Below are 26,327 nucleotides of genomic sequence, written 5' to 3'. Positions count from 1 at the left end.
TTAAACATGCAAGTCTTCTTGTACTATAGCTTTCAAATATGAAACATAATGCATAGAAATAGACGAATATTAACCTTGGGACTTGCCTATGTGCATAGGGACACTACAATGCAGGGAAAACGTGTGATATTTCTTTAAATCAAGACAGCGAAACACAAGCATTTTAACTTACAAATTAAAATTTGAGTTTTAGTAAACTTCATAGCCATTAGATAGATATGCAGACACACATTATAACCCTTCTGGAAAATGCAAGATCTCCAAATTTCTGATGGCCTAAACAATATTTGTGTAGTTCATTTCATTTTGTGCAGTGTATATAACATTTATCTTTAGTTTTTATTACATCTTAGTAACTGAAGGATATCCACTACTAATTCCAGCTTTTCCCAAAGGATGGAAATGTAATTAGCTGCACACCATATAAAATACAAGTTACTAGACCATCACACTCTAATTACAGTTGGAATCCAAATATAACAGTATTAGATATCAAGTTTCTTTCATAATAAAGCACAGCAGTTTTCTACTATCTGGGTCCCGTAGATCTCAAAGACATTTACCTACAGTTATGTCACTGTTCTAAGATATTTCATTTTGATAAATGAGTCAGGTGATGTAATTATGAAAGCTTTTTCAAGTTACCTTTTTTATCACTCAGTCACATTACCAGTATTTTCTGGTTGCTTTTATTGCAAGTAGGAATAACAATCTAAACAAATCAGTAATTTTTGGCCCATCATTTTATATTGAAATTACCGTGAACTATAGAGGTCATATCCCAAACACAGCATAATCAAACAAATTAAACAAAACATCACATATTCCTAAGTAAATATTCTAAATATATTTTAACAGAATACATTCTTCACTAAAGTGCCCGCCTACTTATTATAGTCTAAATATCCCTGTAAAACTGCATGTAATAAAGGAATTAATGGACTTGCTGACCACTACTTTGACCACATCATCCCCGTTTCTGGATCCCAGCCCTTCCTCATATCCTGCTTAACTGCACTAAACTCAAGTTCCTGGTTTTCATCTAGTCAACTATGTAAAAGTCTTCTTTAGAAACTGACCCTGAACGTCTACTTGATAGGAGTTGTATACTACAGTCATAAGCCACACAACTTCTAGCATAAAAAGGCCCCCTCTACATGTGCAGGTAAAGGCCCAATGGGATCTAATGCATGATTCACACAACTGTGCCTCCTGCCATGCCACATGTGGGATTGCACATTAGATCCCATCACACCTTACTGCTGGTGTAGAGGGAGTCTCCTTGCATCAGCAAGATGCAAGTTCCTGTGGCTGGATGCCCCATGCACCCCAATTGAGGGGCTCTCAGCCAAGGGGTGCCCCACAGTCCCCCCACCCCCCAGACTGAGGATCCTACTGCGTTAGTCTCCCTGCCCCAAGGGAGCATGAAACTCCCAAGGTGAGGAAACTCCAAGGCCAGAGGTTTGGCTCAGGGGCAATCCCCCCACCCCAGAGGCCACAAGGTAATCCCCCTATCCCAGGGCCATGGGAAACCCCTGGGGCCAGAGGATCACTGTGATCCTTTGGACCCAGAGATTTCCTGCACCCCTCATATGGGGAGTCTGCTTCTGCAACAATCATGCAGCCCCAGGGCTTTCTTGTACCCAAGAACCCTAGGGATCACAGCAGCCACAATCCCCAAGGTTGGGGAGGGGGGAGAGAGGGAGAGGTTTGAAACCACTGGACCCTGGAGATCATGGCAGGCATGATCCCTCGGGCTCAGGGGTTTTACACTAGGGATGATGCACCACTGTGGAATACCCTGTTACACGTGCAAATTAAAGCTTGATAGCAACCAGCTATAAAGTTAGTACACATTTTCAAGGTCTAACTTTATAGCTGGTTGGAGCTTTTTATTGTGGGATAGCTACTTTGAACATGTAGCTGGTCTCCAGGTAAATGCACAATTACCCAGTTCGTTACACAATACCTGTAACATGCAGGGAACCTAATAAGTGGTACAAATCAGTAATTTGAATATTCTAGGACCTAAAAACTATAAAGGGACTATCACTCAATTCACAACTCCCTCTTGCAAGCTCTTGGGTCTTGATGCATCACCTCTTCCACACAAAGGAAGATCATCTGCCTACTTATGCCTTTACCCATGTCAGGTCTTACTCAGACAATACTGGCTCTAAACTAATTTTTTAATACAATTAGTCCTGCCTCTTCCTCTGAGAGTCATCTTAAAAAGCAAATTATTTGAGACGAGGGAAAACATACACAACATAAGATTCTCAGGGAGATGAGCATTAATAAAATACAACTATTAAATTAATAAATAAGAATAACCTAAAGAGCAATATAGAGATTTGACTTATTTTCTATACTGAACTGAGGTTTTTTGTAAACCATGTGAAGTGATTAAATACCAAGCTGTTTAGAAATGTGGACCAATAGATGAAAATATTGAACTATAAGGATAATGGGAGAGACAACCCCTGCACAAACCATAAAAAGGGGAGAGAAAGTCTCTACAGGGATAGGACTTTTTATATCTTAGGTTGTGGAATATTCAGATACTTAAATACTACTTAAATGCTAGCACTTATGTGGCTTGTGAACATGATGCAAAATTCTTAAAATGATAACCTGAAGAGGTAATTCATGAAGAATTTTAATATAAAAATATTGAAGACATCCATATGATATATCTATATATCCTGAATTGTCTGCTTACTTAAAGGGGTTGTTTTGCTTTTTAAAGACTACTGGTTTTTTAAATGTTATTCTTTATGGCCAATGACTGGCTACTGAAACACTGTAAATTTCTAAGTGAAATGGAGATGGAAAGCTTATTTATTGATAAATCCTAAAGCTAAAATTTATTAAAACCCAACAAACGTTTTAAAATTAAGAACTTCTTACTTGAAAAAGACATTAAATAAGTAAATAACCACAAAATCCAATAATCCTCAAGACAACAGTTGAGTGGCATAAGCATTTGAAATACCTGATCTCCATTCAAATCAGACATAAAAAGGGACTTTTTTTCCTAATTCCCAAAGGGAGAAGTGGGTGCTTAGTATCTCTGTCAATCGGGCCCCAATTCAGTTTGCCTTCTCTTGGTCCTCTAAATGAAACCTTGAAGCCAAGAGAGAGAGAGATGCAATCTGTTCTGTAAGAAAACTTACTGTGAAACTTTATGAGTAAGATTCGCCTCTGGTTCAACTCTGTTTCTCTTCCCACTACTGCCAACAAGCTGTACACTAATTGATTTCTCAATGCTCACAGAGACGATTTTAGTAGTGCTTATATTTGAGAATCATTTAGAGATCCTTCAGCACAAATGGTGAAGTTTAATGTACTAATTGTAATACATACCAGCAATGAATCTTTTATGATACGCATCACCTCTTCCAGTGAAGTTGTTTGATTAGAAATTAATCTTTCTAACAAATCCAATGTAGCCTTTTCAAGACTGGGTAGATGACGAAGCCACAGGCTGAAGACAGCTGATTCTGAGAGGGCAATCTTCTTTCTAAATCAGAGGGAAAATATTGTTTTGTACAAACATAATGAATACATAATAAATAAATATTTAAAAGAATGTCATATAACATTCAAGACATGCATACTTTAACAATGTTTTAAGGGAAAGTCCCTCCCATTTCTTATGTTCTTTTTACAAATGGGAAAACTGAGATAGAGAAATTAAGTGGTTTCCTCAAAGATCATATAGGAAATAAGTCACAGAGCAGATATTAGAATCATAGTGTTCTACTTAAGCAACCATACTTCTTAAATGTGAACACAGTTTTAAAAGAAATATATAACAAGAACTCCCTATTAAATGCTCTGAGCCTTTATTGGGAAGGGGCAGCATATAAATCTAATAAAGAAATAAATAATCTATAGGGCTAATGAGCAACATGTCTTGAAGACCGACAAATCCAGACTCTGATTAGGTCACAGAAAAAGGACATGGAGTATTCATATTCTGGAGCTCAGTTATTCTCAAGGGTAACATTCCAACTTAAATTGTCTCCATTTTAAACCAGAGGCTTGCTTCCTTTAGATAGGATTGCTCAGAAAGCTTCAATAACTACAACAAGCAGAAGGGTCCTAAATAATTTTATTGCTGGCTATAATTCAAAGCATTACCTGGTCTCTGCAGAGATGAGAAAACAAAGTAGGCCAGCTCTTGAGCCCACCAACATTGACGGAAACCCTTTCATGTTTTAAGAGATAACTATCTCTTTTCACCTAAAGTGGCTTTCCATTATAATTCAGCTAAAACAGGATATTACATAATTAGGAATAAGATACTAAAGCAGGAACAGGTTATGGTGGGACAACACCACAATGTGGGTGTACTAGGCACAAGATCAGAAGTATAGTACAGCAACCACATAAGAGGAAAAGATATCTCACCACAAAAATATACACACCAGAATATTTTTACAGCTATTATAAATGAATACTAGATTGGTTTCAGATTAAAAGCTTTCTAAAAAGGTGTTGTAGTATTACATCCAATTATGCAGAATTAAACAAAGCTAAGTTAGGATTAAAAGAGCCTTTATTACAAGAAGCATAATTACTGGAAAAGCAAAAAAGTGGAAAAAGGCTTAACATTTGTTTTACTTTGTTTTCTAATGTGTTTTATGGTGTCATAATATTAATTTAAACATCATTTGAACATTAAATGTTTAGGATTCTGATAGTGATTGAAAACCTGTATATGTTTTATTGAAACTCTTCCCTGTATGCCTGTTTTACGTAAAACTGTGCATCTCCAGAAATGGGGAAAAAACATCAAAAATTACCCTTTTAACTTGTGAAGCAATGTATATTTTCAAAAAAGTTGCATAAGTAGCACTAATTACTACATACTGAAAGCAATGCACTGCAATATAACTGGTGTATGACAGTGGGGGAATTAAGGCTGAAAAGCTCATCTTACATTCTTTTATCTTCTTTCCTTATTAATTCTATAATTTTTATTATTTAATATGCATTATCATTCACATTTTTCTTTGGATTTAAATTGCTTACACAGACAAAGCTGAACACTCCTCTTGTTTTTTTGGAAAAGGGCAATTTTGAAGCACGCACAGAAAAAATCTAATTCATGGCCAGAAAAATATTTCTTACACTGAAGTTAAAACCGGCCTTTCTGTCCCTGTGTCAGCGATACTTGAACATGCCACAAAGGACATCTTTGGGTTCTATACTGGGTTACAAGACACATTTTTTCAAGCATTTTACTGACAGCTAAATCATGAATCAAGCTTCTTGCATATCTGACTACATAAGGCTCCTAAGTGGAAGGGAGAGGTTTTGAGAGTATCTACAAAGAAGTAGGGAACAGGGAGGTAAATACAAAAGGATGACTCCAGTGGAAAATGTAATTTAAGTCCCTTTCAGGGTACAAGAACCTCAGTAAAAGGCCAGCAAGCTACTGCATCTCTTCACAGGGATACCCCAACTACTTTTAAAGGCCCTAAATGAAAAATATGGCCTAAATAAATAAACACTGAATTTCTTTGGTTCATTGTGATGAACATGCACCTGAAAAGGTTACACACAGGACAGAGTACTGCATTCAGAAAAAAACCTTCTAAGACCACATAAAGTATTCACATTCATTAAGTGGTGGCAAAACTATTTGTAATGACTGATTGCCTGTTGACTCAGTGATGCTGACTCAGTTTGGATGGTCTATCTAAGGGCAGCTGTCCTGGGAAATTTTCCAGAATTTTTACCACTCCTGATGGAACACACTGATCTGAAGCCACAGGAATTGGACAAGTGAAAGACCACCCATTCTTTTGGACAGTATCTTTCACCGTGGATTTTTAGATACATTTTTTCCAAAACCAATAGTTTTTATTAGTTTCTGATGAAGTCTCTAGGAACATGTGGACAAACATAAGTTAGAAGTCATGGCCTTGCCATTAGCTATTCATCCCAGCTTTTAAATTTGCCATTGCTGAAGCCCTGGGAGAAAAGAATAGCTTGTGACCAGCTGGCCATCTTAGAAACAATGCACTGGCTTGCGTGCCTTGGTAAAAATTATTGTTTAGGCCCTGTTAGGACTTTTCATAAAAAAAGGGGAAAAAAGGAAAACCAAAGGTAAGAGAGTCCCAAATGACCCTTTAAAAATCTGAAGAGTTCACATCGGTTCCAAAAGTGTCCTTTAAAACAAATGTAACTATTACATTTATGGATAGCTTAGCGGATATCTGTCACTCTTATTACGTTGACTTAAAAGAATGAGTTGTCACCCTTGACCTTTAGGTGACCTTTTCTTTTTCACCACACAGACCAATGAGTGCCTTGAAGACAAAGATCAGGACCTTGAATTTGATACCCTCTAGGTGCAGGGGGAAGAAATTCAGGTAGAGCAGAGAAAAGGTCTGAAGTTCATTCTGTAGCCCTCATTTTTCAGTCCAGTATTATGTACTGGCTGATGCTTTGTAAAAAGTGGATATTGACATAATCAATCTGGGAGGTAACAAAGATCTCCATGAGCAGGGCCAAGTCATCATCTGCCAACATGGAATAGAGTCTCCTAAATAATTAAAACCTGCAGAAGGCAAAATACTGTCCACGGGCCACATATGGCCTGTCAGGCCATTCTATCTGGCCTATGGGGCCCCTCCAGAAAACAATGATTACCAGCCTGCAGCTATTGCTCTCAAAGCCAGTGGGAAGCATGCTTTCAGAGGTTGTGTGCCATTGGACCAGGTGAGCTCTGTGCTTCCACCTCTGTGGATCTCCTGGCACTCCATCTGGGAGCCCCATGTGGAGGCACCAAGTATGATGGTGTGCAGCTGGACAGCTGGTGAGTAAGGAGGAGAGGTCCTGTCTGTAGGGGGGGTGGGGTTTGTGGATGAGGATGGGAGTGGGTGAGGGTGAGGTTTGTGGGTGGGTGCAGGACCCCCCTGTGACAGTGCCCTGTCGCCTGCTGCTGCTGCTTCCACCAGCTGAGGAGGCACAGGCGACAGGCCCTTGGGGCACTCCTGGCCCACTGCAGGCAGAGCCTCCTCATGTTGTGTGGCTTTGGCTGAATCCCAGGAGCTGCACATGGCGACCTTGCTCAGCCACCGGCACACAATATTGAGCCAGACCGTGCTGGCTCCAGGCCAACACATGGGCCTGCTGGCACTGCAGGAGGGAGCTGCATGCTATCAGGCCGGGTCAGGCTGGCTCCATGCCTCCACGTGGGGTTTCCAGCACTCCAGTGGTGAGCTACACATGGAGGCACAGAGCCTGCCTGGCCCGATGGTACATGACTCCCTGTGGCTCCTGGTCCATGCACCATTGGGCTAGGCAGACTCCATGCTTCCACATGCAGCTGGAAGCCCCACGTGAAGGCACAGTCAGCCTGGCCCAATGGTATGTGGCTCTTGCCTGCAGTCCTGGGAGCTTCATGTGTTGGCATGGAGCCAGCTCAGTCCAGCTTGAAGGCATGTGCCAGTGGGCCAGGCCAAAAGAGCACTGTGCCATCATGTGCAGCTCCCAGGATTCAGCCAGAGTTGCATGCTGCCAAAGGGTTCTGCCTGCTGCAGACCAGGAGTGTCTTGAGGGCCCACTGCCTGCTGCTGCCACTGGCAAGAATTGTATGCCATGGAGAGGGATGTGTAGCAGGGGGCCTACACCCACCCACAAACCCCACATGCACCCCCACTCCCTACAAATCCCACATCCATACACACCTCCCCCCACAAATCCCATACCCACCTATACCCTCACCCCTCCACAGACTCCCTCACAAACCCCCCACACACCCATACCCCCATATCTATTCACAAATGCCAAAACCCCACACACACCCACACCAATTCACAAACCCCACGCACACCCACCCACACACACCACACCCAGCCCCCTCCAAACAATACAAGAGTAAGACTTTATTTTGAGCTATTATTCAATCACATCTATATATGCTATGCAAACACATGTAAATCAAAAATAAATATTTTTAAATAAAATTAAAATATGTCACAGTAGATGTATGATTTTCAATATACATTTTGTTTTATTTGTTCCCAAGTTGGCAAACCCCCCCCCAAAGCAGTAATTCTGGGGGTAAAGAGTGGGGGGAAACAACTTCTGGTGCCAAAGTTCAGGGGTTAGGGTTGGACTTCTGGTGGCAATCAGGGGGTGGAGTGCCTGTTAAGGGGAAGGGCTACCATTGCAGCCCTCGACAGCTCAAGAAAGGGAAAGTCATTAAGTGGCCCTCTAGCCAAAATAATTACCCACCCCTGGACTAGAGATTATAGAATGTATTATTCATGCTATATGAAAACTTATCCTTGAAGAGTAATTCAAGAGTACTTGCAAACTAAGGTTTCGGTTAATCTATTTTGGTTGTGTGTCTTTAGTCAAAATCAGAGTGTACTGTGGCTGCTAATTCTGCTTTCCTACCAATAAAACTAGGGTGACCATATGTCCCGGTTTGGCCAGGACACACTGATTCTATAGCCCAGTCCTGGCAGGTTCATCAAAAGTCCCAGGCCGGAGTCTGGCGGAGAGGTGGAGCAGCATGGTGCACCAGGCAGGCAGCCAAACAGGCACCACCGCTCCCATACAGAATAATACAGGGAGCTTCATATATGCTGATGATCTATGTATCATGATGCAAGAGAAGGACTTTGCCACTTTCAAGAACAGACTTACATGTGAACTGAACAACCTCTCAGACTACTAAAATAAGAACCAGCTTCACATCAACTCAATCAAGACATGGGCCACAGCTTTTCACCTATGCCATAAGGATCTCAAGCAGAAATTAAACATTACCTGGGAAGGAATCCCACTGACTAATCACCTGAACCCTGTGTATTTGGGGGTTAAGTTGGACCAAACCCCTACCTTCAAAACACATGCAGAGAATATGACAGGGAAAGTCTGTGCCTGCAACAATATACTTTGAAAGTTGGTCACCTCAAAGGGGAGAGCAAATCTAGCAACATTATGAACTACTGCTATTGCCTTGTGTTACTCCACTGCACAATATGCATGTCCAGTATGGGAATGGTCAGTTTGTGCTAAGAAACTAGACCCAGTTCTAAACGACAGGCAACAGTAAAGTACAGCTTACACTGACTGGCATCACACCACCTGATTTCAGAAGAAAGATAATGAGCCCAAAAAAAAAAATTTGCAGCAGATGAAAGACCTCAAGCATCCACTCTATGGTCACACAGAAGTAACTAAATGGCTTAAAGCGTGCAAGGGTTTTGTAACCAATGTTGCACAGCTGGACATGATCACTAACAGAGCATAACTGAGGTTATGGAAGGAAAAATTATGCACAATCAGGCGCTCTGAAATGCATCTGGAACCCCAGGAAGACCTCCCCAGAGGGGCTGATCTAGACTAACCAACATGGCAATGCCTGAATCAGTTGTGCACACAAACTGGAAGATCAAAAACAAACATGATCAAATGGGGCTGCTCTAATGACACAAATATATTTGAGTGCAGTGAAGTGCAGACTATGGAGCACATGCTCATTTGCTGACTCCTTGATGAGACCTGTACAAAGGAGGACCTCGATGCAGCTACAAAAAGAGCCATCACTTGAGCATGATTCTGGAAAAATATCTGGTTTATGACGAGGACACAAGAAGGAGAAGGAGAAGAAGATTCCAATTTGAGCTCAGCACACACAGATTTTATTACAATAGAGTAGACATTCCGTTCAACCAGCATATAAATTAATTAAATGACAATTTAGTTAATAAATGAGAGTTTCAATTGAATATAGGTCGGGGGGGTTGTTTTGTTTTTTGGTGATCTGGATATCCTGTGTTACTTACCTTAAAAAGGCTTCATTCACAGCTTCTAAAAACTCTGAGCTGAGAACCTCTTGTGATTTGCTTCCATGATGGGTAAGGAGAGCTTCTAGTAATGGAGTCAAGTCAGGCAAAGTAATAAGAGGAACACAGAAAAGGGAAACTGTGTACACACGATCAGCTGAAATTCTGAAGAAACAAAAATAAGTTTTTTGTTACAAAAAAAGTCAAGAGCTTGAAATTTTATAGTTATGATGTAAATCAAAGCTAACTCGATTCAGTGCCAAATGTCAAAATTAATAGCTATGTGCCTGACAGCAAAAAACTGTATAAATCGAGTAAATATCTAAAGCTTTGCCTATTTTCAGGTGAAGAGTCAAGTGAACATACTGCATTAAGGACTTCAACCAAGTTCTGATGCACCGGTGACAGTCAACAATTACTCCTGCCCTGCTAACAATGAGTATTTTGCCCAGTTTTGTAAAGAACAAAAAAGTCTTTTTGAGAGAGGGTATGACAGTTTCAGAGCTCCCATGTGTATTTCCTAAGTTCTCACAGGACACAACCAAGATGGCTTTAAGGTCTCTGTGGTTTCATTTGTTTTCCTCCTTTCAGCAGGAATTACTCCTTTGCACAAAACAGCATAAATCCTGCTGCTGTCATGTATTTAGGCATAAACTATGGTGGTGCATATGGCACAATTAACATGTTATTCATTACATAAATAGCAACAAGCCACATGTTCAGCCTTAAAATAGTAAACCAGCCATAAATATGTTTCATATATCATACAGAACAGCTTTGTGACTGGGGTGTATGGAGCCATAAACTGACCATGTGGCACTTCTCAGATCTGGGGCTGCTCCATCCTGATGCCAACAATCAGCTGAATGTTATCACTGGGACTAAAACAGCCTAGGTCTCAATGCTGATAATGCATGCTGGGCACATGAGTTGAAAGGGATCTTCCCCCTCTCAGCCATGACATGTTTTCTGTCCTGACTTGCAGCCTATAGGAGCTGTGGGGCAAGGTTCTTTAAAGTACCAGGTCCCAATGAGTCCCAGCACTCATTACAACTAGGTACTTTAAAGAGCAAGGTTGCAAGCTTCCCTTTAAAAAACAGTGCAGTTGGGATCAGTCCCTGATCCCAAAAATTACACATCCTGCCATGCAGGTGTAATAGGGCAGGATGCATGATTGTCATGATTGGGAATTAGATCCCATTGCTGCGTTGCTTTAATGTCTGCCAATGACCTCAAAGATATACAGCTGGAGGAATGTGTAACACTTCCAGACTTCAAGAATTCAACCCTGCCTATCAAAACTGCACCTTTGTAAAAGGTTAAAGGTATGCCTCCATTGATTAATCCAAGGTGTAGGATTCATCTGTTATTTAAGATAAATTTTAAAAAATGCTGGCCATATGGCACATACAGGAGGGCAAGACTAGTGACTAGGGAAAAAAGGTTACATGAAGAAAACTGAAAGTAGGTTTTCCCCAACTGATGTGCAATTCATGCACATGAGTTTGCAGACAGTAACTAGTGCAATTCAGGTAGCGATATTTTGCATATATAGTCCTTCATCTGGTAAGAAAAACACCCACTGGAAAATTAATACAGATGGATACATATCAATGTGTTTTCTACCAACTGGACTGAAGACAGCATTTGTAGATTGTGAATAGTCCCATTGAGTTCAATGGAACTACTTGTTTGAGTTGGGACCATCCAATATGAATAAGGATTGGAAATCTGAACTCTTGATAATTGTACACTAATAATGACAACTGCCCTTCTGATTTCAAATATTATGTGTAATATCTGCACTGTTCCTTTCCAGGATGAGGAAGGGAAGGAAAGAGTTGGGCCAAACTGCACAGCAGCATATGTAAAATATTCTATAGAAGGCAGTCAGTCTGTACCACCCTCATGCCATTTTCTACCAAACAGAAAATCAAAAATATAAGCATGACAGAACCTCTAACTGAAAGCGGGCAATCTCTGTCAGTTTAACAGTTTCAAAGTAATTACTATTCAATCCTAAAAAACTACAATCTGATTCAAAACATTAACATGAAAAAAAACCTTTTCCCTCCAGTAACTCTTAGGTAATTACACTAATTTTTCTAGCTATGAGAGGGTCATGCGGCACCTAAAAATTGAGGTTTATCTGTAAGTACTGCTTAACTAACATGTCCATTACAGAAAATATATACAATCATGACTCGACTGAAATACATTTAAAATTTCAATTTTGATCTAAATACTGTACTTGCATTCCTAAGATTTTATAAAAAAGATCTCACTTTAACAATTCATATAGAAGACTTATTGGAAATTATGTTTAGATAACACCTACCTCCCTTGAATGTTAAATCCATTCAACCGATTTCCCCTGAGTTCTGTCACTAATGATAAGACCATCTGTTAAACAAAATCAATGACATTAATATACATTCATGCTGCAAAACAGGCTGACAAAAGTTGCATTTTTCTGTGTATGAGTGACATTTCCGTGGAAGTTAGTATTTTCCCCTGTAGGCTCAATTTTTTAAAATATTTTTTCCTTGGCCAAGTAAAAGCTGCCCAGCCAATTAAAAAAGATAAATTATATTGCAGAACTTTTTGCGGAACACTGATGATACAAATTTCCCATCAGACAACTAGAAAATAAGTGATTTATTACAGTACTGCTTTCCCAAAAGTTGACACAAAACCAACTTTTAAAACAGTGTCACTATGTATTTAAACAAGTTTTACCTATTAAATGTCTTCAACTTATGAAATATTACTTCCATAATCTTAGTGAATGAAAGAACAGGCTCCCTAAGATTTAGGGCTCAAAGAGCATTGAGAATAACAGCGCTTAGAGTCAGAAAGAAAGCACACAAAAAGTTACTTTCTGACAAACATATCCCACATCAGCTGCGTCCAGATGAGCAAGCACATGCCTGCTGTGGCATCTCAAAGCAGTTTGAGACACTGCAGGAGGCATGCTAGGAATGAAAAAATGTTCCCTGTGCTGCATATCTGCACACTCTAAGTTTGATACCGGTAAATTCTGGTATAAAAAAAGATGCATGCTGGGGAAAAAGCAGTGCAGGGCATGCTCCTGGAGCATGCCCTGAAGCAACCAGAGGCTGGGTCCTCCAAAGAGACACTCTAGCACCTAGTCAGAGCGTTTCTATGCCTGCTGGGTGCCCCTGCTACTCCAGCATGCTGCCTTAGTGTGCTGGAGGAAACAGAAGCAGGGCAACGCTGCCAGCAGCCCAGCTGCCTAGGAGCCAGGCTCTGTCCCTGGTAAGCAGAGATGTGAAAGTGGGGGGACTGTAGGTGCGGGGAGTGTGTGGAAGGGGTGGGTCCCGGTCCTCTCCCAAAGGCGCACAGCCCCTGCCGCAGCAGTAGCAGCCAGCAGCAGGTCATCGGGACATTCATGGCCTGCTGCTGGCAGAGAACCCCAGCAGCATGAGATGCCACCTGAGACTTGGGGGCTCCAGCTGGCCTGGCCCACTGGTACACATCTTCAGGCAGGATCAGGCCAGCTTCTGCTTCCATGGAGCTGGCCCAGCCCAATGGCATGTGGCTCCTGCCTGCAACACCAGGAGCCCAGGGTGATGGCAGGAGCCAGCCCAGTCCTGTGTGAAGGCGCATGCCAGTGGGCCAGACTAGTTCCATGCACCACATGGAGCCCCCAGGTCTCAGGTGGCACCACATGCTGCCAGGAGTCTCTGCCAGCAGCAGGCCATGAGTGCCCCGACAACCCACTGCTGTATTAGGGACTGTGCACCATGGGGTGACTGGGGGACCCACCCCTCTCTCACAGTCCCCGCACCCACAAACCCCCCACCCACAATCCACCCACAAACCTCACATTCCCCAAGCCCCCTCCACAAACCTCACCCCCACAAATCCTACACCCACCCACAAACCCCCCCAACCCTGCCCACAAACCCCCCCACACATACATATCTCAAACACTGAGTACCCAGCCATAGATGGGATGGGACCTGTTGGCAGAATCCATGGCTACGGGGACAACTGCCACACTGCAGCCCTGCCCCGTGCCCACATCAGTGCTGGGACATGCAACCACAAGCTGCAGGAGCTTCTCATTCTAGGAAACACTTGGGTGGTGTGATGGGCTGGGAGGAAGGGTTGGAGGTGGCAGCAGGGTTGTGTGTGAGAGAGACAGGGGTCAGGGATGGGGGAGTGCTCCGAGTAGGAGAGGCCACCAGAGCCAGGCTTAGAGCGGGGGCACCAGAAGATATGACAGCAGTGCCATACAAAGGCCAACTGTGCAACCATGGCCCACTGGCAGCTGGCCCAGAGGTGCCCATACTACAGCCCAGGTAGCTGTGTAGCCCCCTGTCTGGGTCTGGCAGGTGCGCAGCCATAGGGCCACAGGTCCAAGAGGGCGGATGCTGTCACAGGTGGCAGCAGGTCACAGCCAGGCAGCAGCCTCCACTCCCGGACTGATGCAGTGGGTAGAGGGTACAGGGGCCACTCTAGGTTAGGGCTGCTTCAGCAGTCCAGCTGGCACAAGGGGCTAGTGTCCCCAGATACCAACTGGCTGGGCCTCAGAAGCTCCTGAGGGCAAGTAGCCCTGAGCTGCTCACCAGGTCTTTTTATACTGTTGGGGCCAGCACAGGTACTGAACCCAGCCTCTAGCTCTTCCTGGCTGAAAATCCAGGATGAGCTGAGCAGGGTCAGTTTGCCCCAAGTGGCACAATTTGTCCCACACCAAAGTGCATGTTCAGGCCCATGTGCTGAGGCACTAATCTCTGAAACAAATTTGTGCTCTTGCTACTTGAGCTGCTGCAAGCGCACATGCTTGCATGTGTGGATGTGCCCATAGATTCTTTCCAAATTTCCAATGAAACAAAAAACATCTTTCTTAGCCTTTACTCTAGGGACAGGATAACAAAAGAATTCAAAACAGCCCATAGTGTCTATGAAATCTATGAAAAAAAAAATAAAATAAAATAAAATATGCACATCAGTATAAACTAGCCACAACTCTTCCCCAACCCCCTTTGTCATGTTCCATTTTAGCCTATTTCTAGCTGAGCAGAGTAGCAGGGCAAAGCAACCTTCTGCTTTCTTTGCACTTAGAATCATAGAATCATAAGAAGATGAGGGTTGGAAGGGACCCCAGAAGGGCATCTAGTCCAACCCCCTGCTCAAAGCAGGTCCATCCCCAGCTATAATATTCCAGGCAAGACTTTGTCTAACCGGGTCTTAAAAACCTCCAAGGATGAAAAGTCTACTTCCTTCAGGGACTCCAGAGTGAGAAGCAGGGAAGGGCAGCTCTGCTCCCTGCAGTCAATTCCAGGGTCCAGGAGCCAAGCAGATGGAACAGTGAGGCAAAACCTTCTCCCCACTTCTTACACTGGGGACTCCTGTTTGTGAGTAGGGAGCAGCTGGTATCTCCTCCTGTCCTCCTCTCTGGGTCTTTGGAAGGAAGATAAGCAGCAGAACCCTGCACCTTCTCCAGATGGGCGTGACCTTCGTATCTAGAAGGCACAGAAGCATGTGGCCACAGTCCTCTTGGTCCTCAGGAGGAGTTAAACCATGGGAAAGTGTGCAGACATTTATTCTTCTGGAAAAGGTCTCCTGGGAACAACTTCTACCTCATTGGAGTTGGGATATTTTTCTCCCAGAACGGCTATTCTTGCTTACAGAGAAAAGCTGGAACATCTGTACACTCATGATTTCTACCGGGAGAAACAGACCCATCTGTATATGGAGATCTCAGAACAACAGGAGAGTCTCCCTACGCCTGAAAAAGGGTATTTGTGCCCAAAAGCTTGCAAATAACTTCGTTCCAACTACTCCGTTGTTCTAATAAGAGATATCACATCTACCCAATTTAAAAAAAAATTGTTATCCTGTTCCTAGAGTAAAGGCTAAGAAAGATTTTTTTGTTACACTGGAAATTTGCAAACTGGAGGGAATCTATGGGCATGTCCACACAAGCAAGCACATAAACTTGTAGCAGCTCAAGTAGCAGCAGCAGCACACATTTGTGCCTGAGATTTGTGACTCAACACACATGCCTGAACATACTTTGGTGCCTGTCTATGGCCTGAATACCACATTCATTCAAATCCAGGATGACCCTAAATTTAAGTCAATCCCCCAATAATTAGATTCTATATGTGGAAAATGTATAAATTTGTTACAATTTTCCGTGAATCAAATATAATTATTGGAGGATCTTCTTAATTTCATCCCTGGAGGCAACACTGCTGCTACAGGACTGGGTTGGGCCATGGGGGGGAGGGGGCGTGAGTGGAGATGGGAAAAAAGGAAAGAGGGGGAGAAAAGGCTGCGGAGTAGGGGGGAAAGGCAAGGATGCAGAGGCGGAGGGGGAGGAGAGTTGGGGAGGATGCAGTAGCAGCTATAGCTCTGGTTACAACCTGGGTTTGGGACTGGAGCCAGAGCTGCAGCAGCCCCATGTCCCGTTCTCCCTGCCTCCCACTGCCTTGTACACAGTTCTAAGATGAGGGATTTCTTGGCCCCTCTTTGTTAAATGGGGAAACACCCATGTCTTGGAAGGAAGTAAATACAGTTACTAAAGTAAGAAAAGATAAAGTTTGCTGCCTCTTCTTTAGAGCAATGACATTTTCACGTACACAGACATAATCTGGTAAATTGTTACTAACACAGTCTCCACAGCACTAAATACTCACATTTTCAACCAATTTCTCATAATAATCTTCAGAGGTGTAGCCAAGAATTGAAATAAAGTTACTGGTATCAGCTTCCTTAGATCCCCATGCAGAAGATGAAAGGAGATGGCACAACAAAGCCTTAAAAAAATCAAGAGAATGAAAAAGAAAGAAAGAAAGAAATAGATTAAAACTTTATATTTTTACCAACCATTTGATATTGCTGATTTTTCTCCATGTTATAGATCACATTCTCTGGTATATGGCCACCTTACACCACTTCACCAGCATGGTTTGGACAAAGAAGGGGTCCTGGGTTTCTTAGGAAAGACAATTTTGGCTGTAATGGCTTACTATGCCTCATAATTACACCAGCGCTAGCAAAACAAGAAAAGAACAAGATGCCACTAAACTAGACTGACCAAGGTTTTAGACCCCTGGAGCCATTCCAAGTTGGTATAACTTAGAATAGCCCTCAGACTGTTCTAACACAGTACAAACCTGAAAAATTCACACAGTAGCACCAGGGTCAGAGCAGAGCAAGAGGAAAATTTATGTTAGCTTTTCACACTGCTCCCCTGAATTCTGCTCGGTGTATTTTGGGTGTAATGAAAGATCTGATCTTATATTTTCATTCCTCTAGCTAGAAAGTTGATCATATTTACATCTTTTCTCTACTAAAATGTTTTAAACAAAATTTAAAAAATGATAGAAAGATATCCAGAAAAAGAAAATGTGAACAAATAGTAATATGAAGTCATCCAATCAAGTACACATTTGCAAAAGTACAATGGAAAGTACAACGGCCCTGGCCGAGTCTGTATGGAGCAGTCTATGCCCTTATGATTCTGTAGGTGGCATTCTATGCCCTGAAAAGAATGGCCCAGCTACATTCGACAGGACGTGCTGTATTGTGGCCAAATCTCAAAAGCAATCTCCAGATTACCTGAGGTCACTGTATATTGCATGACAATTTTTAATGAAAATAGGCTGCTCATTCCATTATAATAAGTTCTCTTTGGCCCATATATTTATCTTGATTCAATTTCTTACAGTTCATTTAATATCCTGTTCTCAAGTCGTGTATGCCAATGTAACAAAATACTGCACGTTTCACTTCAGAGGAAGATGTCAGGTGTTTGCTGAATTATTACTGAACTGATAAAAAATTCTAAATGATTGCTGCTATGCCAGGGGTGTCAAACTCATTTGTCCCTGTGGGCCAAATAAGTAGTACACAGCCAGTACATGGGTCACACTGGGCCCACAGACCCCTTTATTCATCTCTTTCTCCCTGCTTGCTGGACTCAGCACACACGGTACTAGCTCCGGACCCATGCTGCACACAGCAACATGCATTACAGGTTTTGCGTGGAGCTGGTCTGGTATATGCCATATGTGGATCAGCTCAGACCCAGGCCCAGAGGTAGTATTGGGGCCTGAATTATAGGGTTCTGCGGGCCAGATTCAACCCATGGACTGTATCTTTGACACCCCTGTACTACTTTAACAAGTATCAAAGCTAGGTTTTACAACTGAGAGAGTCAAGATTAGAAGACAATGAAAAACAGACGCTTCATTAAAATAAGTATTTTGAAGGAAAGTACAGACCCAAGTCCCATGACCTCTATTGTCTTGGGCATCCTTATCTACTTTATTTATTTTTATGTGAGGAACCTAATCCAAGATTCTAAACTAAAAAGAATAAAGAGCCAGTCTGCTCACTTCTGCTTTCAGAAATCCAACCCAAATATTTATATAATGCTTTTACTGGACATCCTTAGTTAACTGGTTCACTGGTCCTCTGGAATTAAATGTATGCTGTATTTGATGTACCATTTATAAGAGATACCATACAATCAGTAAAAATACACTAGTGCTCTAAAGAAAATCATGAATATCAAGACAAAACCTGCCTCAAGTGTTTGTATAATTTGTATTCTTTTCTACATACTTTTACTCTGCTGCAAATTTATGGTGATGCCTGGATTACTTGTTTACAAAGATTTATTTTATAACCTTTGTAGAAAAAGTAGCTGTTCTACTGCCATCTAGTGACAGCTTTTCATAAAACTAAGATGAAGGGGAAAAAACACTGTAGTGATTATTTTATACAACCCTTTTGAAGAAGCAATTAACATGTATTTTTCTCATTTCAAAGTATAAAAAGGTATAGCTATTAAAAAGGAACTTCATAATGGGTGAGCTTCCAAATATAATCATAGCAATTTACATACATCTATTAAATCTTTACAAGTTCCAATGTCTCCATAATTATGCTGTTAATATATATGTAAGAGGTACAATTACATATAACCTCATAATTACATTTTGTGTTTAAATTAGCTGTTAGAAAGTTACCAAATATTCAGATATGTGTCCGCCTGGAAACTGCAAGGTTTATCAACTGGAATGAGATAAAGGGTGAGACAGCCAGTGGGAATGCAAGTTGAGAAGCTGAGGAAGCTAGCAAGCTGGTTTTGGGAGATCTGGCAAGATGGTTAGGAAAATAAAAAGCATCTGAATGCTCAAAAAGGATTTGCAAAAGGATTTCAGACCTGGGAAGAGCAAGTAGTCAGAGCTTTTAGGAAGGATGTGCAAAAAAGTTAGGCTTGTGGTTCTCAACCTTTTTAGAATCATTGAAAATTAGGGTTGGAAGGGATCTCAGGAGGTCCTCTAGCCCAGCATTTCTCAACCCCTGGGTTATGACTGAAAAGTGGGTCACAAGAGTATATGAAAGGGTGGCGAACAAAAATGGATTCACCTTTAAAGGAGAAAAACATGGGCTTTTCCCTTGCAGGCTGGTAGAGTTCCAGCCTACAAGGGGCAACTTGGGGCACCTCATGCCCCATGCCCCCTCCCCCCCACCTCACACACCCACCTCCTGCTCCACACATTGTGGGGCTGGGGTCTGGGGGCAGGGGACAGTGGGTCAGTAGTGAGGGGTAGGGGGTCGGGACTGGTCATCAATGTCTACAAATGGGTCCTTGTAGAAAAAAGGTTGAGAACCACTTTACTCCAGCCCACTGCTCAAAGCAGGACTATATCGTTTCTGCCAGGGCTTTGTCTACACAGGTCTTAAAAACCTCCAAGGATAGAGATTCCACAGCCTCTCTAGGTAACCCATTCTAGTGCTTCAACAGTCTCTTGGTAAGGAAGTTCTTCCTAATATCCAACCTTAACCTCCCTTGCTGCAACTTGAAACCAATGCTCCTTGTTCTGTCATCTGTCACCGCTGAAAACAGTCTAGCTCAGGGGTCAGCAAAATGTGGCCTGTGGGCCAGATTCGGCCTGCCAGGCCATTCTATCTGGCCTGCAGGGCCCCTAAACATTTTAGACAATTAATATTTATCTGCCCCGACTACCTGTCATGCTGCTTTCAATGGCTTGCCAAAACTCAGTAAGTGGCCCTCCGTCTGAAATAACTGCCCACCCCTGGAGCTCCACCCTCTTTAGAAGCACCCTTCAGGTAGTTAAAAGCTGCTATCAAATCCCCCCTCAGTCTTCTCTTCTCTAAACTAAATAAGTTCAGTTCCCTCAGCCTCTTCTCAGAAGTCATGTGCCCCAGCCCCCTATTTTCATTGCTCTCCACTGCACTCTCTCCAACTTGTCCACATCCTTTCTATAGTTGGGGGCCCAAAACTGGACACAGCACTCCAGATGTGGCCTCACCAGTGCAGAATAGAGCAGAATTATTACTTCTCTTGATCTGCTGGCAACACTCCTACTAATGCAGCCCAGTATGGTGTTAGCCTTCTTGGCAGCAAGGACACACTGTTGACTCGTATCCAGCTTATTGTACACTATAACCCCCAGGACCTTTTCTGCAGAGCTGAAAAGTAGACTCAAGGTACCCCTTGGAAAATGTCAGCTCTTAGTATTCACTTGATTTTTAACTACAGAAAAATAATAGCATAATTCTTCTGTTGCAAAGAACTCAGAAAGAGACCACAACAGGTCAGAATATTTTTAACACTATGGATTACTATTCAAAACCTCTGGGTTTATCTTGTGAATCATGTTTGCACATCTTACAGTGCTATCATGTTACAGCTCTCTGCTTGAGAATCACTGGGTTAGGCATATCAACTGCATGGAGTCAGTAAGCTATCAAGGGATAGGGTAATTCACATATTCATTTGTAATATACTAAAATAGATTGTGGTGGTTTCCCCCACACAACTGCATTATTATGAGGGTGAAATTAATCAAATACTGTTTACGTTGATATTAAATTCAAAAATCATTTCCACATTTCTCCTCAGCACTCATAAGACTATGAGCTCCTTGATTCCAAGGGAGGAAAAAAGAAAATCATTGCATGTTACAAGAGCTGGAAAATAACATTTTCATTAATCAGTACATCAAAAACCTGCTTGGGTTGTTATTCCTTTCCAAGAAACACACAAAAAAGTTTGAAATGGCCAGTAAACATCAGGGAAACAAAAAAAGGAAGAGATAACAGAGCCAGCAAAACCAGAAGGAAGTTCAGAATAGATTGATGGTTTACGTTTAAAAATGCAAGGAATCAGAATTCAGCTTCTATCTATTCCATACATCATTCATTTCACAAACCCTACTGTCAGAGCAAAGTCTGAGCCAACCCTGCAGACTGCAAAGACAAGAAGTTGAAGAGTAATGCTTCAAAGAATGTGTGTGTCTTTAACCTGACTTTAGTGTTTCATTTTATCCAAAACATTCTGTCCAGAAAATCTTACACATCTTTTGTTAAAGCATGGTTCATTTACCTTATGTAGTTCTACACCTAAACTGCTTTTTTTATTTCTGGTTATAATTGGCAAATCTAATGCTATTACACACTATGTTAAGTGAGAGGCTAGTACAGGGGTCAGCAACATTTTTGGGCAGAGTGCCAAAAACACCCACAACCTTGACTTGTAAGATATTGGCAAGCTAGGTGTAGATGGCATAGGAGCTGCAAGGGGTCCAATCCTTGTTGTGGCAGCGCAGCCCTGGCCACTTCCTCACCATCTGCCCTGGGGCACGTGCCAAGCAAAATGCCTTCAGATGTCACACTCAGGCACGCATGCTGAGGGTTGTCAACATCTGGGCTAGAAGGCAAGCAAATGAGTTTATAACATACTTCTTCCACATTGGCGTTGTTCTTTATGGAAAATCGTGTTTTGAAGAAAGCTGCAGTTTGACATTGTATTGTACAGGCTACTTTATAGAAATATACAAATGTGTATTTCAATCTTGTAAGGAGTGACTCAGAGGCCAAAAACAGTAAAATACTCCCAGCAAGAAAAAAGTGCTGTGGCCCACAGATGGAGGTTATAAATAATAATCCATTGTATGCCCAGCAACATCTTCAACAATTAACGTCATGGCTCCATCTAAGAAGCAGAAGGTGAATCTGGTAGTCAGTTGTAATATAAAATCTATTTTGCACAGTTAGAGATAGGAAACTACTCTAAGTGATGCTACCTGAGAAGGAGAAAAGCTGCTGAGAGAGAAAGGAACAAAAACAAAGCAGCGAGTAATCTTTTTATTTTGTATGCCGCTCTTCTATGCCAGCTTTGAAAATCAGTAAATCCAACAAGCAATGAAACCCAGAGGGTTCTTCTTGTAGGGTACTTGTCTAGCTGATGCTGGCAGACAATTGCAGGTGGAAAGATCCATAGGGCTGTCTTGCAGATAGGAACCAACAAATACTAGAGCCTCAAAGCCTAGAAAGTAGATGTTCCTGGAAGAGTTAGACTTGACAAATTGTGGTGGTTGTTTTCTTTCCTGGCTGTAATCTTTTAGCCATTTAACAACTACCTAATCTGAAGAGCTCTCTGACATTTATTACAAAGCTTACCAACACTTGCTTAGACTTCAATAATGGCTGGTCACAAGAAGAAGGATGGCAATACCTATTTCATATCAAGAAAACAGAACTTTTTTTAGGAGGTAGCAGATTGTTCTGAGACAGAGATGAGAACAGCTACTTTGTTTATATAAAATTCTGTCTAGTTCTGAAAAAAAACTCTAGCGAAAAACAAAGAACCACTCTTCCAAAAATTAAAGATACAAAAGAAACACAACTGAGGAAATTAACTCTCCCACATGGCAAGCCAGCTACAACTTCCAAAACTGCTACAGAAAGTTCTTAAGGTATCCCCTAAGGCAGAGGTTCCCAACCCCCGGCCGCAGGGTTGGCTGCCAGTCCGCAGGAAGGTTGGCTGCCAGACTGGAAGTCCAGCAGTGACTGGCATACTGTGGAGCGGCACCCAAGCCGTTTTCTTATACTGAGTATAAAAAAGGCTTGGCTGCTGCTCCGCAGTATGCCAGTCGCTTCCAGACTGCAGCTTGCTGGTCCGCGCTCACTTCTGGTCTGCGGTTTGCTGGTCCGTGATCTGAAAAGGTTGGGAATCCCTGCCCTGAGGACCTTCAGCACTAATGGTAGGTGCCATGTACATAATGTCCCAAAAGAAGGAAACATAATAGCTATTTTACATACAGATCTAACATAGAGTAGAAAGTAGATTTACTGAGACCACTGAAACTACTATTTGGAGAGCAGTATAATTTAAGGACGCCTGTAAAACTAGTAACAGAAGTTCAAGGGTATGATGGAAGAGCCAAGTGTTGATATCAAATTCCATTTTTCCAGTCACAGTAAGAAGGAAAACACTGACAAATAAACAAAGAATAATTACCAGATCCAGTAACTAGTTATCTTTCTATTACACTGTTGTCAAAGAAAACTCAGCAAGCTGTATTGTTGAGTAGACTGAGTAGAAAAATTATGTGTTGTTTTATAGGCTCTCTCTTGTTCCCTCTGTGGAAGTACTTTAATACCTAGGTCTTATACAGCACTTTTCATCGGTGATCTCAAAGAGAGTTTCAAAGAAAACATCATTATCCATCTTGTTAGAGACCACCCCAAAATCTCCCTAAACTCTTGAGTACAATTAGACTCTGACTTTATTAAAGACTGTGTTAATTATTTTTATTGATTAAGGCAGATTCCATTGTGCCACACAGAACTTATTGAATTGCCCCAAGATTTCCTAGAGCCAACTCCTTCCTTTGGATGCATATTTTTTTAACAGAAGCCTGGAACCCAAATGTCAAGAGAAAATTTGTTTTTTAATTTAGTTTACTAGTCTACAGACATCAACTTATCTATTAGGTTTTACAAGTTTCAAATGATTTATTTAGATCATTTGGCATGATACCAGACTTGATTATTCCAGAATCCAAATCTTACTTTTCTATTATATGACCAAACAGCAGGCTCCAGCAAGTATTTTAGACTTAGAACTGTTTGTGTATAAACTACCGTAAAACATATGAAATAGTTACTAAGGTAGTTGGAGGTAGGGGTGGGGGGAATAGAAAGAAACCAAAACAAATGTTATGATTTATAAAACTAGCATCTTTAACACACAATCACTTAAAAATCTTTATGGTCCATAAAATCTTTAAAAGCAGCCTTTAAAAATAAATGGGTAGTACATTTGGAAAGCATGAGGGACAGCTTCTTTGGGACTGGTATAAGAAATCTATAGCCAACGCCTGTTACTATTTCTGCAGGTTCTTTTCCACTACGTTTCCTTAAAAAATCTTCTCGCAAGGTTTAAAAGAAGTTTTACAATATCCCATGCCATCTAAATGAAATTATCAACAACAAAAAAATGGAAACTGGTTTGTTATTTTTAGAACCTCTTTATGAAATAAATAAATCTGGAGAATTGCAGTGGTTAAGTCTGCAAATGAAAAGGAAGCCTGCTCATTCACAGAATGTCTCAACACCCACTGTTTACGTAGCCTATTCCATGAGTAGGATGCTGACATAACACAATTCACAAAATTTCCACACTTCAGTCCAATCATAACAAAGTCTGCAATTTTTAATTTTGCTTACAAGACCTCTTGCTTGCTCACTCATTAGTTCCAGGAAAAAACATAACATTGATTTTCCACAAACCAAAACCAAAAGGCAGAAGAAAATAAGGTTGACGATGTACAGTGTATACATATAAACATAACAGAATATTTCAGAAAACTGCTAGTCTATACCATTTTTTTCAACATTTTATCAGATCTGAATTTTAATAAACTATGCAGAAAGTCACAAATTGTATTAGTGTATACTCATGTTGAGTGTACACTAGTGGTGACAGCTGAGTTAGCAATATGTAGGTTTACTATGAATATATGCATTTTAAAATGTCTGCAAAGAATTACTGAAACTACTTGCTATCATACAGATACTTAACTATGAGCTCCAACTTCTGCTCCACTACTTTGAACAAATTACGTTTTAAACAAAGTTGAAACAACAGGCTTAATATTTCAGATGTATTTTTTTTTGCATTGACTTGTATTTCACAGCTTAGCTAGTCAACATAAAATGCAGAATTAAAATTTTAAAATTGCCTCCTCTTTTACCCAGACTTAGTCTTTTTCAATAATCACACACACACCCCTTAATCTCAAAGATCACTTAAGCATCAGATTAATGTTAAGCATGCAAGAGAAGCAAACCTAGAATATACTTCAGTGATTTGCTAGATCAAGGACAAAGTGCCCCGCTGCTAGTGGGGCACATTCATCCTAGAAATGTTTTCAGAGGAAGCATTTTTGTTTTATCCCATTTTCTGGATCCACATTCTTCATATTAATGGAATGGTTTATATTAGCTAAATCCATAAAAGTTAATTAAATAAAACTACCACACATATATGTCCAGTATTTTTTAATTCTCTCCTCATTTCATGTGGAATGGCCATCTGCTCTGGTTCAGATTTCCACTGACAAACATGCAAGGCTAGATGACTGTAGACAAATGATTCACCTCAAAAGCTGTAGTGAGGTAAGGATATTGGATTTTGAGAATACTAATTAGTAGGGGTGCACCAATAGAGATTCTGGGGGCTGATATCAGTAGTCAGTTTTTAAGGAGGCATATTGGCCAATACTGATCCGATTTCCAATATGCAGCCTGGCAGCTTGAAGAGCTGCATGAAGCTGGTAAGTCTGTTGTGGTGGAAGGGGAGGGGGGAGGGAAGGGGCATGGGGGGTGCAGATCAAGGTCCTTGTGGTAAGGGAGGAGTGGGACTGGGGTAGGTGCAGCCCAGCTGGGTTGGGGTGAGGTACAGGACAGAGCCGTGGCTTGTCTGAGAGGCACAGGGGGGTGCGGCTCCTACTGTTAGAAGGGCATGGAGGGATGGGTGGTCTGTGCCCCTGGATCAGTGCAGGGCAGGGCAGGGTACACTGCAGCTGTGGGCTGGGACCAGTGCCAGGGATGGGCTAAGGGCAGGTGGCAGAGGTGGAGCTGGGAGGGGTTTATGTGGGGGCTGCATCCAAAATTTGCTGTAGCCCCCCCCCACTGCTGCTGCCACCCGCCACAAGCACAGCCAAGGCCCAAGCCCCCCTCCCAAACACACGCACCGGGAACAGCCCAGTGCAGCCCTGACCCAGCCCACCGCTGCAGCCCAGCCTACCCAGTCCTACGCAGATCCAGGGGCACACTTCCCCACCCCATTCCCTTCTGGGATGCGCGTAACAGAGGGAGCTCCCTCCCCCCCCGGTACCCCCAGAAAAGCCGTGGGTCCATCTTGTAACCTGCCTCACCCCAGCTGGCCAGCACCTGCCCCAACCCCTGCTCCAGCCCCATTTCCTCCCTAACTGTGGCGGGCCTTGATCTGCCCCCCGACACTCCTTCCCTGCCCCCTCCCCTTCCACCACAACAGATTTACCAGCTGCACACAGCTCTCCAAGTTACCTGGCTGTGATCCTCACTGCCTACATGCTGCACTGCAGTTGAGCAGGCATTTATCAGGCAAATTATCAGCCTGATTTCAGATAGTCAATTTTCTTTACATCAGTGCCAATCCGATATCAG

At 42.1% G+C, this 26,327-nt stretch overlaps 1 protein-coding gene across 2 annotated transcripts in view; it reads right to left on the bottom strand.

Moving 5' to 3' along the window:
• FANCC (FA complementation group C) overlaps positions 1-26,327 on the bottom strand; it is a 164,267-nt gene that overhangs the window by 52,276 nt on the left and 85,664 nt on the right. For both annotated transcript variants that reach the window (XM_090038613.1, XM_090038612.1), the window contains exons 5-8: positions 16,490-16,609; positions 12,157-12,221; positions 9,819-9,983; positions 3,367-3,523 (exon numbers count right to left, since the gene is read on the bottom strand). In XM_090038613.1, the coding sequence (XP_089894739.1) occupies positions 3,367-3,523; positions 9,819-9,983; positions 12,157-12,221; positions 16,490-16,609 (507 nt within the window). The remainder of the gene's footprint in view (positions 1-3,366; positions 3,524-9,818; positions 9,984-12,156; positions 12,222-16,489; positions 16,610-26,327) is intronic.

Source organism: Crocodylus siamensis, chromosome 3 (assembly GCF_052110815.1).
Source record: "Crocodylus siamensis isolate JL-2025a chromosome 3, ASM5211081v1, whole genome shotgun sequence".
Classification (NCBI taxonomy): Eukaryota; Metazoa; Chordata; order Crocodylia; family Crocodylidae; genus Crocodylus; species Crocodylus siamensis.
The sequence above is the reverse complement of the archived record's forward strand: the minus strand, read 5'-3'. Positions and strand labels throughout refer to the sequence as shown.